The 13,910-nt window shown below is 47.5% G+C and overlaps 1 protein-coding gene across 1 annotated transcript in view; it reads right to left on the reverse strand.

Moving 5' to 3' along the window:
* Nova2 (NOVA alternative splicing regulator 2) overlaps nucleotides 1–13,910 on the reverse strand; it is a 35,861-nt gene that overhangs the window by 968 nt on the left and 20,983 nt on the right. Inside the window, exons 3-4 of the mRNA XM_029555480.1 lie at nucleotides 10,118–10,284; nucleotides 4–445 (exon numbers count right to left, since the gene is read on the reverse strand). Of these exons, the coding sequence (XP_029411340.1) occupies nucleotides 4–445; nucleotides 10,118–10,284 (609 nt within the window). The remainder of the gene's footprint in view (nucleotides 1–3; nucleotides 446–10,117; nucleotides 10,285–13,910) is intronic.

A 13,910-nucleotide genomic window follows, 5' to 3' on the forward strand; every position in this document is an offset into this window, starting at 1 on the left:
TGCTGATGGCCAGCAGGTCGGTGCCCGAGAAGGCGGGCAGCGCGGCGGGGAAGGCGCCCACGCCCGCCAGCCCGGCGGGACCCAGCAGCCCCGAGGCGGCGGCGGCGGAGGCGGCGGCCGCGGCGGGCAACACGTCGGCGGGGCTGGCGTAGGGAGAGCCGGTGGGGTTGGAGTTGGCCACGGGCCCCGCCACATTGGCGTAGCTGATGTTGAGACAGCTGCTGCTCTGCGGGTCTTCCTGGACCTTCTGCACGATGGCGCTCACGGCTTTGTGCACCTGCTCGGGCTCGCCGCTGACGGTCACCACACGCTCTTGCAGGTTGATGCCTTCGGGCTTCTGCGACAGCTGCACCCAGGCGCCGGACTGTTCCATCACCGCCTTCACCGTCGCGCCCCCTTTGCCGATGATCAGGCCCGCCGTGCTGTTGGGGACGATGAGCTTGGCCTGCGTGGGGAGAAAGAGGCAGAGTCTGCGCGGTGGGCACGGGGGATGCAGCCACAGGAATCACGTCTTGGCTTCCCCTCACCTCCAGAATCCAAGAGCAGGCCCACTACGCCCCCACCCCCCCTTGTGTACAAGGATAGCCGCACTAGTGGCTTACAAAAAATTCGAAGTATCTGGAGAGAGCTGGTTGGTTGGGGGGGGGCGTAGTCCAAGCCTTTAAAATCTTGGCACTAGGGTGGCAGAGTCTGACGGGCCTCTGTGCGTTGGAGGCCAGCCTGGTCTAATAGCCAGTTCCAGGCCAGCCAGACTTACATAGTGAGACCTTGTCTCTAAAATAAAGGGAAGAAAAAAAAAAAAAATCTGGCAGGGTGTAGTGGCATTCCTTGTAATCCTAGCCTGACTCCAGACTCCAGAGGAGGATGCGGAGTTCTAGGTCAGCCTGGGCTACAAAGTGAATGTGAGGCCATCCTGGACTACATAGCAAGATGCCATCTTAAGAAAAAAAAAGTAAAGCAAAACAAAATCCAGGCCCTATCAAGCCCCTCGGCCACTCTGACCCATGTCCCTAGGCCCTCAGATGCCTTCACTTTGTTGTCACCTGAACTTTCTTAATGGCTAACCCACTGGGAACCCAACTTGCTCCCCATCCAAGCTGGTGCTGGTGTTCCTCCTTCTGTCCTGAGTACTCAGCCCCCAAAGGCTTCAAATCTCAAAGTATTTCTCAGGCTGGAAAGATGGCTTAGGGGTTCAGAATGCTTCCTGCTCTCCAGAGGACCAGAGTTCAGTTCCCAGCACCCATGTCCACTCCTTACAACTGCCTCTAATTCTAGCTCCAGGGGAATCTGAGGCCCTCTTCTAGCCTTCATGGGCACCCACAAACTTGTGGCTCACATAAAAACATATACCTAAATAAAAATATTAAATTTCTCCTCTTCCTTAACCAAGGCTAGATTTGGACTCATGATCCTCCCACCTCAGCTTCTGAGTGATCCCCCTCAAACCCTCATACCAAAATACTAGCCCCTCATTACTTCAGAATGTGACTGTGTCTGAAGCTATTTTTTAAATTTTTTTTTGGTCTTTTTGAGACAGGGTCTCCCTTTAGCCCTAGCTGTCCTGGAACTCACTATGTAGACCAGGCTGGCCCTGAACTCACAGAGATCTACCTGCCTCTGCCTCCTGAGTGCTGGAATTAAAGGCATGAACCACCACGCCCGGCTTGGAGGCATTTTTAAATTATTATTTTATTTTACATGTATGAGTATATTGCCTGAATGTGTGTAAGTACACCCGTGTCGTGCAATTCTGGAGTTACAGAAGAAGGCTTTTAGTCAGAAGAGGGCTTTTAGTCCCCTGGAACTGGAGTTATGGATGGTTGTTAGCCACCATGTGGGTGCTGCGCATCAAACCTGGGTCCTCTGCAGGAACAGCCAGTGCTCTTAACAGCTGAGCCATCTCTACAGCCCCAGAGGCATTTTATTTTCCTAAGGTAAGCAAGCCAGATGTGATTTCAGATGGCTGGAGTTCTAGCACTGAATAGGCTGAAGCAAGAGGATCAGGAGTTCCAGCCTGGGCCACAGAGACTCTGCTTCAAAAAACCCAAACCACAGCAGGGTGTTGGGGTGCATGCCTTTGAACCCAGTCCTTGGGAGGCTGAGGCAGGTGGATTTCTGTGACTTCCAGGCCAGCCTAGTGAGTTCTAGGGCTGGGGCTACAGGGAGACCCTGTCTCAAAAACGAAACAACAAAAAACAAACCCACCAACCCAACAACAAACCCCCAGGAAAACACAAACCAAAACGGGCTGGAGAGATGGTTCAGTGGTTAAGAGCACTGGCTGCGGTTCCAGAGGTCCTGGGTTTGGATCCCAGCACCCACATGGTGGCCAACAACCATCTGAAACCATAGTTCCTGGGGATCCAATGCCCTCTTCTGACCTCAACAGGCACTGCACTTACGCGGTACATTTAATGCACGCAGGCAAAGCACTCATACACATAAAATAAATATAAACAAATCAATACAAATAAAATCAAAATGAAAACCTAAGTCTCCCATCTCACACTAGGGATCACTCTGTTTGTTGCTCAGGTTTGTCTGGGTGTGAACTGTGGCTCTTTCATTATTCCACCTGGTTCCAGTCAAATATTTGCATATTAAAATTCATCTTAATTTGGGCCTGGAGAGATGATGGCTCAGTGGTTAAGAGCACTGACTGCTCTTGCAGAGGACCGGGGTTTGATTCCCAGCACCCATGTGGTGGCTACGAACCATCCTCAACTCCAGTTCCAGGGGAATCCGAAGCCCTCTTCTGACCTCCGAGGCATTGCATGACACAGGTGCACTCACATACATGCAGGCAATACACTTATACACATAAAATAAAAATTAAATAAAATATATTAAAATTCATCTTACTTCACAACAAATTACCTTATTTTTGTTTCTCCTGTGGGTTTTTTTTTTTTTTTCCCCCAATTTTTATTTTGTCTTGAGTCTGGGACTTACTATGTAGCCTTGACTGGCCTGGAACTCACTATGTAGATCAGGTTGGCCTGAAACTTGTAGAGATCTGTCTGCCTCTGCCTCTTGAGTGCTGAGATTACAAGTGTGAGCCATGTCCAGGTGTCTTCAAGTTTATTTTGTTTTTTTTTTTAAACTAAAAATTTTGGATATTTGTGCGGCTGGAAAGGTAGCTCAGCAGTTAAAAGCACTGCTCTTGCAGAGGACCCAGGTTTGATTCCCAGCACCCACATAGTGGCTAACAACAGTCTGTAACTCCAGTTCCACGGAAATCGGATGCCCTCTTCTGAACTCCAAGGGTACTGCACGACACAAGTGCACTTACATACATGCAGGTAATACACTCATACACATAAAATAAAAATAATAAAGTATTTCTTAAAATGTGGATATTTGTGTGCATCTAAGTTTAGGTGTGCACCACTGCATTCACATGGGTTTCTGGGATCCAACTCAGTTTGTCAGATTTTCAGGGATAGTGTTTTTACCCACCAGGCCATCTCTCCACTCCAGTCTCCTGTATTTCAAAAAGCCTCATGAGATCAATAAAATGTATGCTATGCCCATGCAAAGGAATAGCATTTGGCAATAAATTTACATGAACTATTGACATAGTACATAGCATAATATGGATGAGTTTAGAAAATATGTTACATGAAAGAAGCTAGGAAGCGGTCACGTGATTCCACTGACATGAATGTTCAGAATATGCAAATCCACAGAGACAAAATGAAGACTGGGGGCTGGGAGATGGTTCAATGGATAAGAGGTCAAATGCCTCAGTACCCATGTAAAAAGCTGTGTGCAGCTGTGCATGCCTCTAACCCAAACACTGGAGGACAGAGACACGGAGATTGTTAAGAGCTTACTGGCCAGCCTATCTAGGGAACTCAACTTCTGGTTTGGGTGAAAGACTTTGTTTCAAGGGAATGAGGCAGAAAGTGATGGAGGAAAACACCCATATTCTGCAATGCACCTGCACACTCATGTGCATGTGCCACACATATACTACACGTATAGAAATTAATAAACAAGCTGGGCATGGTGGCACACACCTTCAGTTCCAGTAACTGAGAGGCAGGGGCAGGCAGATCTTTGAGAGTTCAAGCCCAGCCTGGTCTTGTCTACATATCGAGTTCATGCCAGTTGGTGCTACATGGTGAGAACTTCTCTGTCTCTGTCTGTCTGTCTCTCTATATGTATACATACATATGTACATATATAGGTTAGTGAGTGCTGGGGGTGGGAGATGAGGCTTGGAGTGTCTGAATGCTAACAAGAATGGGGTTTCTTTTGTGGGTGATGCAAATATTCTAGAATTTGATTGTGCTGGTTGACCATATATTCTCTTTCTAGTTTTGTTTGTGTTTTTTGAAACATAGTTTCATGTAATTCAGGTTAGCTTGAACTCAATACATAGCTGAGTATGATCTTGGATTTCTGGTCCCTCTGCCTCCACCTCCTGAGTGCTGGGATTATAGGCATGCACTGCCATGTCCTGCTTGATCATGTATTTTTATGACTGCATTTCTACAAGTGTCTAGAACAGGAAAATCTACAGAAACAGAAAGCAGATTAGTGTTGGCTGGGGAGGGGATTAAGAGGTGACAGCTAAGGAAATCAAGATTTCTTTAGGGGGCTGGTGAGATGACTCAGTTGGTAAAGACACTTGCTTTTAAGCCTGCCAATCTGAATTCCATCCCTTGGAATCATGTGGTGGAAGGAGAAAACTGACTCCCACAAAATACATATGCCCACTTCCCTGTAATAAATAAGCAAATGTAGAAGATTTTAAAAAGGATTTTGGGGGGCTGGAGAGATGACTCAGCAGTTAAGAGCACTGGCTGCTCTTACAGAGGACCCAGGTTCAGTTCCCAGAACCCACATGGCAGCTAACAATCATCTGTAACTTCACTTCCGGGGGATCCAGCGCCCTCTTTCGACCTCCTCAGGCATTGCCTGACATGGGTGCACTTACACACATGCAGACAATACACTTATATGCATAACATAAAAATAATAAGTAAAATATTAAAAAAGATTTTGGAAACCAGGTGTGGTAGTGCACACCTGTCCCCAACACTCTTGAACTTTAGTAGAAGCATCATGGATTCAAGGATAGCTTGGGCTACAATGAGTCCTTGTCTCAAAATGAAACAGAACAAAACAAAAAAAAACTATAAAACAAAACAAATGTTAAGATTTCTTTTGCAGGTGACAAAAGTGTCCTAAAATTAACTGTGGTAATAGATGCACAAGTCTATGTATATAATAAAAAGCCACTGAGCTGTATACACTGTGTTTTTCTATTTGCTCAGTCCTGGGAGTTGAACCTATGGTTTTACATATGCTATGCAAGTGCTCTCCCACTGAGCTCCATCCCCAGCCCTCTGTTCATCTTTTTGAGATGAGAGTTTCTGTAAGTTGCCCAGGCTGCCCTTGAACACACTATGTAGCCTAGACTTGAACTTAGGGTCCTCCTCTCTCAGTCTCCCGAGTAGCAGAGATCATAGGTATGGACCACCAATCCTAGCTACACAACTTTGGTAAATTGTTTACATGTAAATCATGACATTTTAAAGACAGGGTTTCCCTGTAGCCCCAGCTGGCTTGGAACTCGCTATGTAGACAGGCTGGCCTTGAACTAACAGAGATCTGCCTGCCTCTGCATCCCAAGTTCTAGGACTAAAGGTGTGCCACAACTGGCTGGGATTCTTTTATTTTAAAATGTAAATCATATTTCTTTTTTTTTTTTTTTTTTGGTCTTTTTTTCTTGAGACAGGGTCTCCCTGTAGCCCCAGCTGGCCTGGAACTCACTATGTAGACCTCACAGATATCTGCCTGTCTCTGCCTCCTGAGTGCTGGGATTTAAATGTAAATCATATTTCAATAAAACTTCTTAAGTTTATTTTTAATTTTTCATTACATTTATTTATTGTGTTTGTGTGTGTGGGTATGTGCATACAAGTGTACATGCCATGGAACGTGTGGCAGTCAGAGGACAACTTGTAGGAGTCAGTTCTCTCCTTCTACCATGGAGGTTCTGGGGATTGAACTCAGGTCACCAGACTTGAAAGCAAGCACTTTTACCTGCTGAGCCATTTCGGCAGCCCCAAAACTGTAAAATGTAATGGATGTTGTACAACTATCATGTACCGTACATTTCAAAAGCTAGAAATTATTTTGACTGTTTCCACTATAAAGAAAAGAAAACTGGGCCTGGTGTCTCATGCCTGTAATCCCAGTCCTCTGAGTGCTGTAGAAGGATGTCTGAAAGTTTCAGGAAGGTCTGGGCTACATAGTGAGTTATAAGGTATTCTGAGCTATAGATTGAGACCCTGCCTAAAAGCAAAAACAAAAATTAAAAATCCCAACGAAAATGATAGCTATCTTCACAACAGGCCCTGAATTGCAGCACCACAGAATCTGAGATCTGCAGGTCCAGACTCACAGTGTCAAACCCAACATGTTAGAAGAATCCAATCTTGGCTGGTGAGATGGCTCAATGGGTAAAGGCACTTGCTGTCAAGCCTAACAACCTGAGTTTGATCTCCAGAACCCACATGGTGGAAGGAAAGAACTGACTCCTGCAAGTTGTCCTCTGACCTCCACATGTACACTGCAGCATGTGCATACAAATAAATGTAAAAAACAAAATTAAAAGAATCAAAGCACTTGGGAAGCAGAAGCAGGTAGATCTCTGTGAGTTCAGGGCCAGCCTGGTCTATTTAGTGAGTTCCAGGCCAGCTGGGGCTACAGGGAGACCCTGCTTCAAAAAGACAAGAAGAAGAAGAGGAAGAAAGGGAAGAAGAAGAAGAGGAGGAGGAAGAAGAAGAAGAAGAGGAAGAGGAAGAGGAAGAAGAAGAGGAGGAATCAAATATCACAATAATATGTTTACAATAGAATTTTTTTTTTGCGTCAGGTTCTCCCTATGTAGCTCAGGTTAGCTTTGAACTTGAGGTCCTCCTGCTTCAGTTTCCTGAGTGCTGGGATGACAAGATACACTGCTACACCTGATCTGCCTAGAATCTTGGGTGTCACAGAGCCATAGACTCACAGAAGAGTTGGATGGCAAGAAGAATTCCTATTAACTGCCTCAGCGATTTACAACCTTATGGAAAATTCCAAATAAAACTACCAACAACAGCAGTGGCAGCTGCTAACACAGGGTATCAGTTGCCAGGAACTTTTCTAAAAGGTTTAGTATGGGAGCCATCACCAGAGCTGGAACCAGGCATGGTCGCTCATGCCTGTAACCCAACACTTGAGAAGCTGAGACAGGAGGACTGCCTTGAGTTTGAGGCTAGCCTGGGCTACCTGGTAAGTTCCAGGGTCTTCTAGGCTACAGAATGAGACCTTGTGTTAAACAAAACTAGGCTTCAGAGATGGTTCAGTGATTATGAGCACTGGCTGCTCTTGTAGAGGACCTGGGTTCAGTTCCTAGCACCCATGTGGTGGCTAACAATTATCTGTATCCCCAGTTCCCAGGGTCCAATGCCCTTTTCTCACCTCCATGGTCATTGCATGCATGAATACACTTACAGACATGCAGGCAAAACACTCCTACACATAAAATAAAAACAAATTAAAACAGAGAACTGGAGTCAACCTTTGAAAATAAGTTGCTTCCAAAAAGTTATGGCTCCTTTTGGGATGCCTATAAAGATAGGGGAATATTTTCTGCTCCCAAAGGACAAGGATCCAGTGGAGCTGTTCCATCCACATTAAGGATAGCCTGCCCTTCAGAGAGCCACAGCCCTTAATCTTTTTTTGTTTCCTGTCTGAATCTTGAAAACACTGGCATATAGAGCCCCTGATTTGCCAGCTGCTAGGCCTGTAGAAATGAAGGAAATCATGCATAATGCAGCAAGTCTGAGATAGAAAGGAAGTAGACAGAGCTCCTGGTCAAGACAAATTCTGTAATGGGGCTGGCGAGAAGACTCAATGGGTAAAGGCACTTGCTGTATCAAGTCTGACGACTCGAGTTCAATTCTGGAACCCACATGGCAGAAGGAGAGAATTGACTCCTAGAAGTTTTCCTCTGGTCTACACCCCCCCACACACACTCACAAAATGAGAAAAAAATCTCCTGTAATATGGATGGGTATGCAGCTAGTTGGTGGAGTGCTTGCCTAATATGCACAAAGACATGGACTGGATCTCCAGCACCACACAGAGTGGGTATGGTGATGCACACCCATAATCCCAACATTTGGGAGGTGGACACAGCACCCTGGGCCTGTACACACAGGCACACACATGTGCACATGCACCCACAGACATGCAAATACTCATACATACATACCACACACAGAAATGCCAAAAAAAGAAAGATAGGAAGAAAGAAAACCAGGGATTGGGGAGATGGCTTAGCTGCTAAGAGCAGTGACTGCTCTTGCAGAGGACCTGGGTTTGGTACTTAGCACCCACAAGGCAGCTAACAACTGTCTATAACTCCAGTTCCAGGGGATCCAATGCCCTTTTGGGTCTCCATGGGCATTACAGGCATGGTTGCACTTCCATACATGCAGGCAAAACACTCATACACATAAAAAAATCCTGTCTAAAGCCACACATGATGGCTCATGCCTGTAATCCCAGCACTCAGGAGGCTGAAGCAGAAGGATTTCTGGGAGTTCAAGGCCAGTTTGGTGTGAGCCTCTGCCTCAAAACAAAAACCAAAACAGCTAACATTTTTTGGAGGGAGGTGGGTCTCAAAATGTAGCCCAGGTTGGCCTCAAACTCCCTGTCCCCTTGCCTCAAAACCCAAGTGCTGGGACTACAGGTGTGCACCACCACACCCACGGTATTTTTTTCAGAACTGCCTGTGCATTAGATATACATGCTAAGTGCTTTCCAAACACCAGTGAACATTAATCACCATCCTTAAAGTGTGCATCCTAGTAAATGTCATTTGACAAATGAGAAAAAACAATCTTGTCACTTGCTCAAAGTCACAAAGGTTAGATGTAAGGACAGGGTAGGATTTAACTCAAATATGACTCTACAGCCTGAGCCTTCAACCGGTCTCTCATTCTTTGAAACCTTGGAATGAATGATAAGATAAAGGACAGATCCTGGTTCTGATACCTTTCAACTGTCCTGTGTTGGCGGTAGGCAGGGAAGGGCTCAGGCATGAATGGTACTGATCCCCATTTTCTCCATAACACCTACATGCGCTCGATGAACCTGCAGTCCCTGGCGGCCACCATCAAGGCAGAGGGAAGAGGCCATGTCCTGGAATCCATGCCCTGATTAAAGGCGTTTTGGAGAGGGCTGGCTGGGAGCTAGAAGAGGAGCCGCTTCAGCACCAAGGACAGCAGCCGAGCGCGCCAAGCCTCAATGTCCGCTATCTTTTTGAGGGGGAGTGAGGAGCGACCCACAGGAATGTGTTCCTCCAGGGCTCTCCGCCCACTGTGTCCCCACGAGTTCGGGGTGAACTCAGGTTTATGGTTTCCCCCACCTGAAGTCAATACCAGGATTGAAGGACCTCAGATTCTTCTCTTCCCCTCTACCAGGTCTGAAAGTCAAATCCCGGGACTTTCTTAAGAGCCCACCTGTCCAGTGCGCAGCATCGTCATGGCAACCAGAGAGGCCAGGGAAGCGATCAAGCGATTGGTCCGCTTTCTCTCACGTCCCTAAGCTACCGCTTCCTGGTAACTAAGGAAACCAAAAGGGGCGCTGCCTTCTCCATCCTTTCATAGATAGGGTTGCTTAGGAAGGGGCCCGGCCTCTCTCTTTTGCTAACGGAAAAAACACCATCTATATTTTCACAACGCTAATTAGAGAGGAGGGAAATTAAGAGGCCACTTTTAAATTTCTGGAGCGGTTGAGATGTCATTGAGATCACTTCCGGTGAGTACAGGAAGTGGGAGGCAGGTTGCTCTGACAACAGTGGGACGAGGTGGAGAGGAGGAGCTACAGTGTCTCAGGAAGGACGGATCAATGGGAGGGTGCCAGTCTTTATCTCCACTCCCTCTGAATCCAAACCACTCCAGGAAGTACGGAGTCCTTTCTAGATTATTAGAGCTGACTTCCTAATAATATTCACCATTAACAGGCATTTGACAAACAGAAGCCACTGTGCGGGCACTGGGAGGTATGTCTCCTGCACCTCACCAGCTTCACAACAACCCAGCCCCCAGCTGACCTGCTTGGCTCTGTCGGGGTTCATCGTGGTTTGGGGCTGAAGAATGTTGACCACCTCAGGCTTGGTCATCGCTTGAGGGATTTCTCGGACCTTCTCGGCGATAAAGCTGTGCACAGCATTCAAGGCCTCTGCCGTACCCTGTACTAGGCATACCCGTTCTGTAGTTCCTGTTGAGGGACAAAGGCGGGCACACGCATCAGATAGCAATAGGGACACTCCTGACAGAATGGCCCCATTTTGTGGAAGGAGAAGACCAAGGTTTGGGGGTCCTGAGTCTTGGTCACCTCGTATGGGTGTCAAGCCCATGGTGGTTAGCTGGGGAGAATGAAAGGAATCTGGTTTTGTTTTTTTCTTAACATGTATGTATTGCCTGCATGTATGTAAGTGCACTCATGTCACGCAATGCCTGCGGAGGTCAGAAGAGGGCGTTGGAGTCCCTGGAACTGGAGTTACAGTTAGCCACCATGTGGGTGCTGGGATTCGAACCTGGGTCCTCTGCAATAGCAGCCAGTGTTCTTAACTGCTGAGCCATCTCTCCAGCCCCAGGAATCTGTTTTATAATTTGCACTCTATCTCCCTCCCCTAAAACAACCTTGGGGAATGGAAGAATGATGCCTAAGTGCCCACAGCAGCCCTGGGCATAGGAGGTAGGGCTCAGCTGCCTCTTCCCAGTTCTTGTGGGCTCCCCCGGTTGCTCTGGCAACCATTCACTCACCGCTGCCCGCGCCCCCCCCTTTCCAGAGGCAGAGTGCTTGGGCCTGAAACGGTTGCCACAGTAACTGGAACCCCCTTATCGGGCTGGCTGGCCGGGTCCTCAGCCCACCCCCAGGGGGATGCGGGCCGGCTCAGTTGCCATGGCAACCCCTGAAAGCCTGCAGCGCCTGGCCTCTGGGCTTTTGGAGAAAATGAGGAAAAAGCGGGGGGGGGGCGATGGGGGAAGCAGGAGAGATGCCAGAGTGTGAGCCTAGACCCACCAGATGGAGGACTGAAAGGTGGGGGAGGGCAGGAGAGTGGATAGGGGAAGAGCAGGAGAGGTCAAAGGCAACTCTTGGAGGATGAGGGCTGGGAGACCAGGAATGGAAGGTGGGAAGGCAGGCTGCCTATTCTAGAGCCTCCAAGTACTGGCTACAGTTTGAACCTGAGCATCCACTCCACTTCTGTATGTGTGTACTGCAGGTGTGTGTGTGTGGGAGGGTAGGGGTGAGAGATGCTGGTGACACTGGAATATAATGTGTTGGGGAGAAAGACTTTAGGTGACACTGTAACCTGTGTATGCACAAGTGAGGCTGCCTGAGTGAGTTATGTCTGTATTGTATGTACCTGGGCAGAACTGGAGAGATGACCTTAATCTGTGTGCCTAAGAGCGTGGGAGAGACTGGAAGACAAACACACTATGTACTGGGGTGTGAATTGGTCATAGAACCCTTGATTGGAATCCCCCAGTGAGGGGCTGGAGGCATGGCTCAGGGGTAGCACACTTGCCTAGAATCCCCCAGTGAGGGGCAGGGACCGTGGCTCAGCAGTCAAGCACTTGCCTAACAAGTATATGGTCCTGGGTTCAATCCCCAGTAGAACACACACATACACACATACCTCCCAAAACAGATAATACAACAACTGGAGTCACAAGTTTTGTGGTGGGAAGACTTTGATGTCGCTGTGCTGATCATGCCTACATATATGATTTGTAAGGCAGCTGAGTAAGTTTGACATAAAGAAACAAAGGATCTCAGGAAGCAACAGGGGCTGTGTAGTGACTGTAAGGTTCACTGGGGTGTGTACCTGCATCTGTGTGAGCAAGGGGAAGAGACAGCACACACCTCTAGGTAGTCACAGACTATTTGGATGACTAGCATGTGGTATGCAGATATGTGGGTGTGCATATATATATGCACACCTATATGTATACAAGGCAGATATCACCCTCTCTTGATCCACCACGTGAATGTGAGGAGATAGACAGGCTGACTTAAGTGTTTGTGTATAAATATGGTTATTTGGTCGGTATATTGTGTGCATGTGCAAGGGTACCACATTACAGAGCGACAAAGAACTGGGCCTGCCCTGTGTGAGATTATGTATGTGCTAGGGCCTCTTTGATATGACATGTGAGTGTCTGTGTTCCTGAGAGGGATTCTGCCTGCAGTTAGCTCTCTGGGTCTGTCAAGGTTTTTGAATGTGTGCCAGACTCTGCGCCTGTGTGTCTGGGACACTTGGTACTGAGTGTGGAGCCCTTCAGTGCAGTGTGTGGGTTCTAGTTTGACCTCTCCCCTGCTACCTCTCAGTCTGGCCCACCAGTGTGGCCATGTATCTTGGGTGTCCCCTTCTGTGGGTCACTCATGTTGCTGACAACCCCTATCCTTTCTCTTGGCAGAATGATCCTCACTTCTATGTCTCCCTCCACCCCAGAACAATGGCTTAATCTGGGCCAAGGGTGAGTCAGCTGTAGGCTGCCTCTGGGTGTAAATAGGAAAGGGTGTGGGATTGGGCTGGGAATAAGGGTGTATGTGTGGGGAAACCCCAGGGATAGTGTGGGAGAAGTGGCCAGGGTCTCCATCTCTATAGAGCTTTCTTCCAACTCAGGAAATCTGTGTCTACCCACCCCTATGAAGTTCTTAGCCTGGGGTCTACAGGAGTTTGGGAAGGGGGCCCTATAAATCATGGAAAAGTGTCCCATAATAACAGCGGTGGTTTCATAACCAGCACCAGGCACCATTCTGAGTGCTTGGTATGAATTTCTTCATTTGACATAAGGTAGGCTGTCTCAGTCTCCCTGATTTACTGCTTATGACAGAGAGAGGGTTTTGGTTTCCTCCTCACCTCACTCAACCAGTACAGAATGGCCAGGGTTGTTGTTGTTATTATTATTATTACTATTATTGTGTGTGTGTGTGTGTGTGTGTGTGTGTGTAGGTCAGAGGACAATCTACCTTCTACCATGTTTGAGACAGTCTTTTTTTTTTTTACCACTGTGTAGCCCAGGCTAGCTTCCCCACCAACTTCCACTTCCTATCTCATCATAGAAACACTGGGATTGCAGTATACTACTGTGCCTGGCTTTACATGGGTTCTGGGTTTACATGGGTCCTGTCCTTAAGCAGGGAATCAGGGAGACTTGAGACACAGCCTACCTCACCTCATATGTCATGGGTTTACACTGTTTTCTGTTGGTATTGAAGACTGAACTCCTATCTCACCATAGAAACCATGGGATTGTAGTGTGCTACTGTGCCTGGCTTTAAGTGAGTTCTGAAGATTCGAACGCAGGTATTCATGTTTATGTGGCAAGTGTGATACCCACTGAACTATCTCCTGCATCCATGATTGGGGTTTATGAACCCAGGTGTTTGGATTCAGAGCTCAAGAGTCTTTGCTCATTTTTGTTGTTTTGTTTTAAGAAAGGATCTTGCTATGTAGCCCAGGCTGGCCTGGAATTCCCATCTTTCCACCTCTGCCTGCTGAGTGCTGACAAGACAGACATGTGCCACCGTGCCTAGTGTAGTCTGTGCTCTTATTTATTTATTGTATTTATTTTATGCATATGAGTATATTGCCTGCATGTGTTTAAGTACACCCATGTTGTGCAATACCTTCAGAGGTCAGAAGAGGGGGGTCAGATCCCCTGGAACTGGAGTTATGGACAGTTGTTAGCTGCCACGTGGGTGCTAGGAACTGAACTCCTCTGCAGGAACAGCCAGTGCTCTGAACTGCTGAGCCCTCTCTTCAGTCCCAGGTCTGTGTTCTTAATCACAATCCATCCCATGCTAAATTTTGGATTCTTGGAATTACTAGC

Source organism: Nannospalax galili, unplaced genomic scaffold (assembly GCF_000622305.1).
Source record: "Nannospalax galili isolate Female #2095 unplaced genomic scaffold, S.galili_v1.0 scaffold385, whole genome shotgun sequence".
Lineage (NCBI taxonomy): Eukaryota > Metazoa > Chordata > Mammalia > Rodentia > Spalacidae > Nannospalax > Nannospalax galili.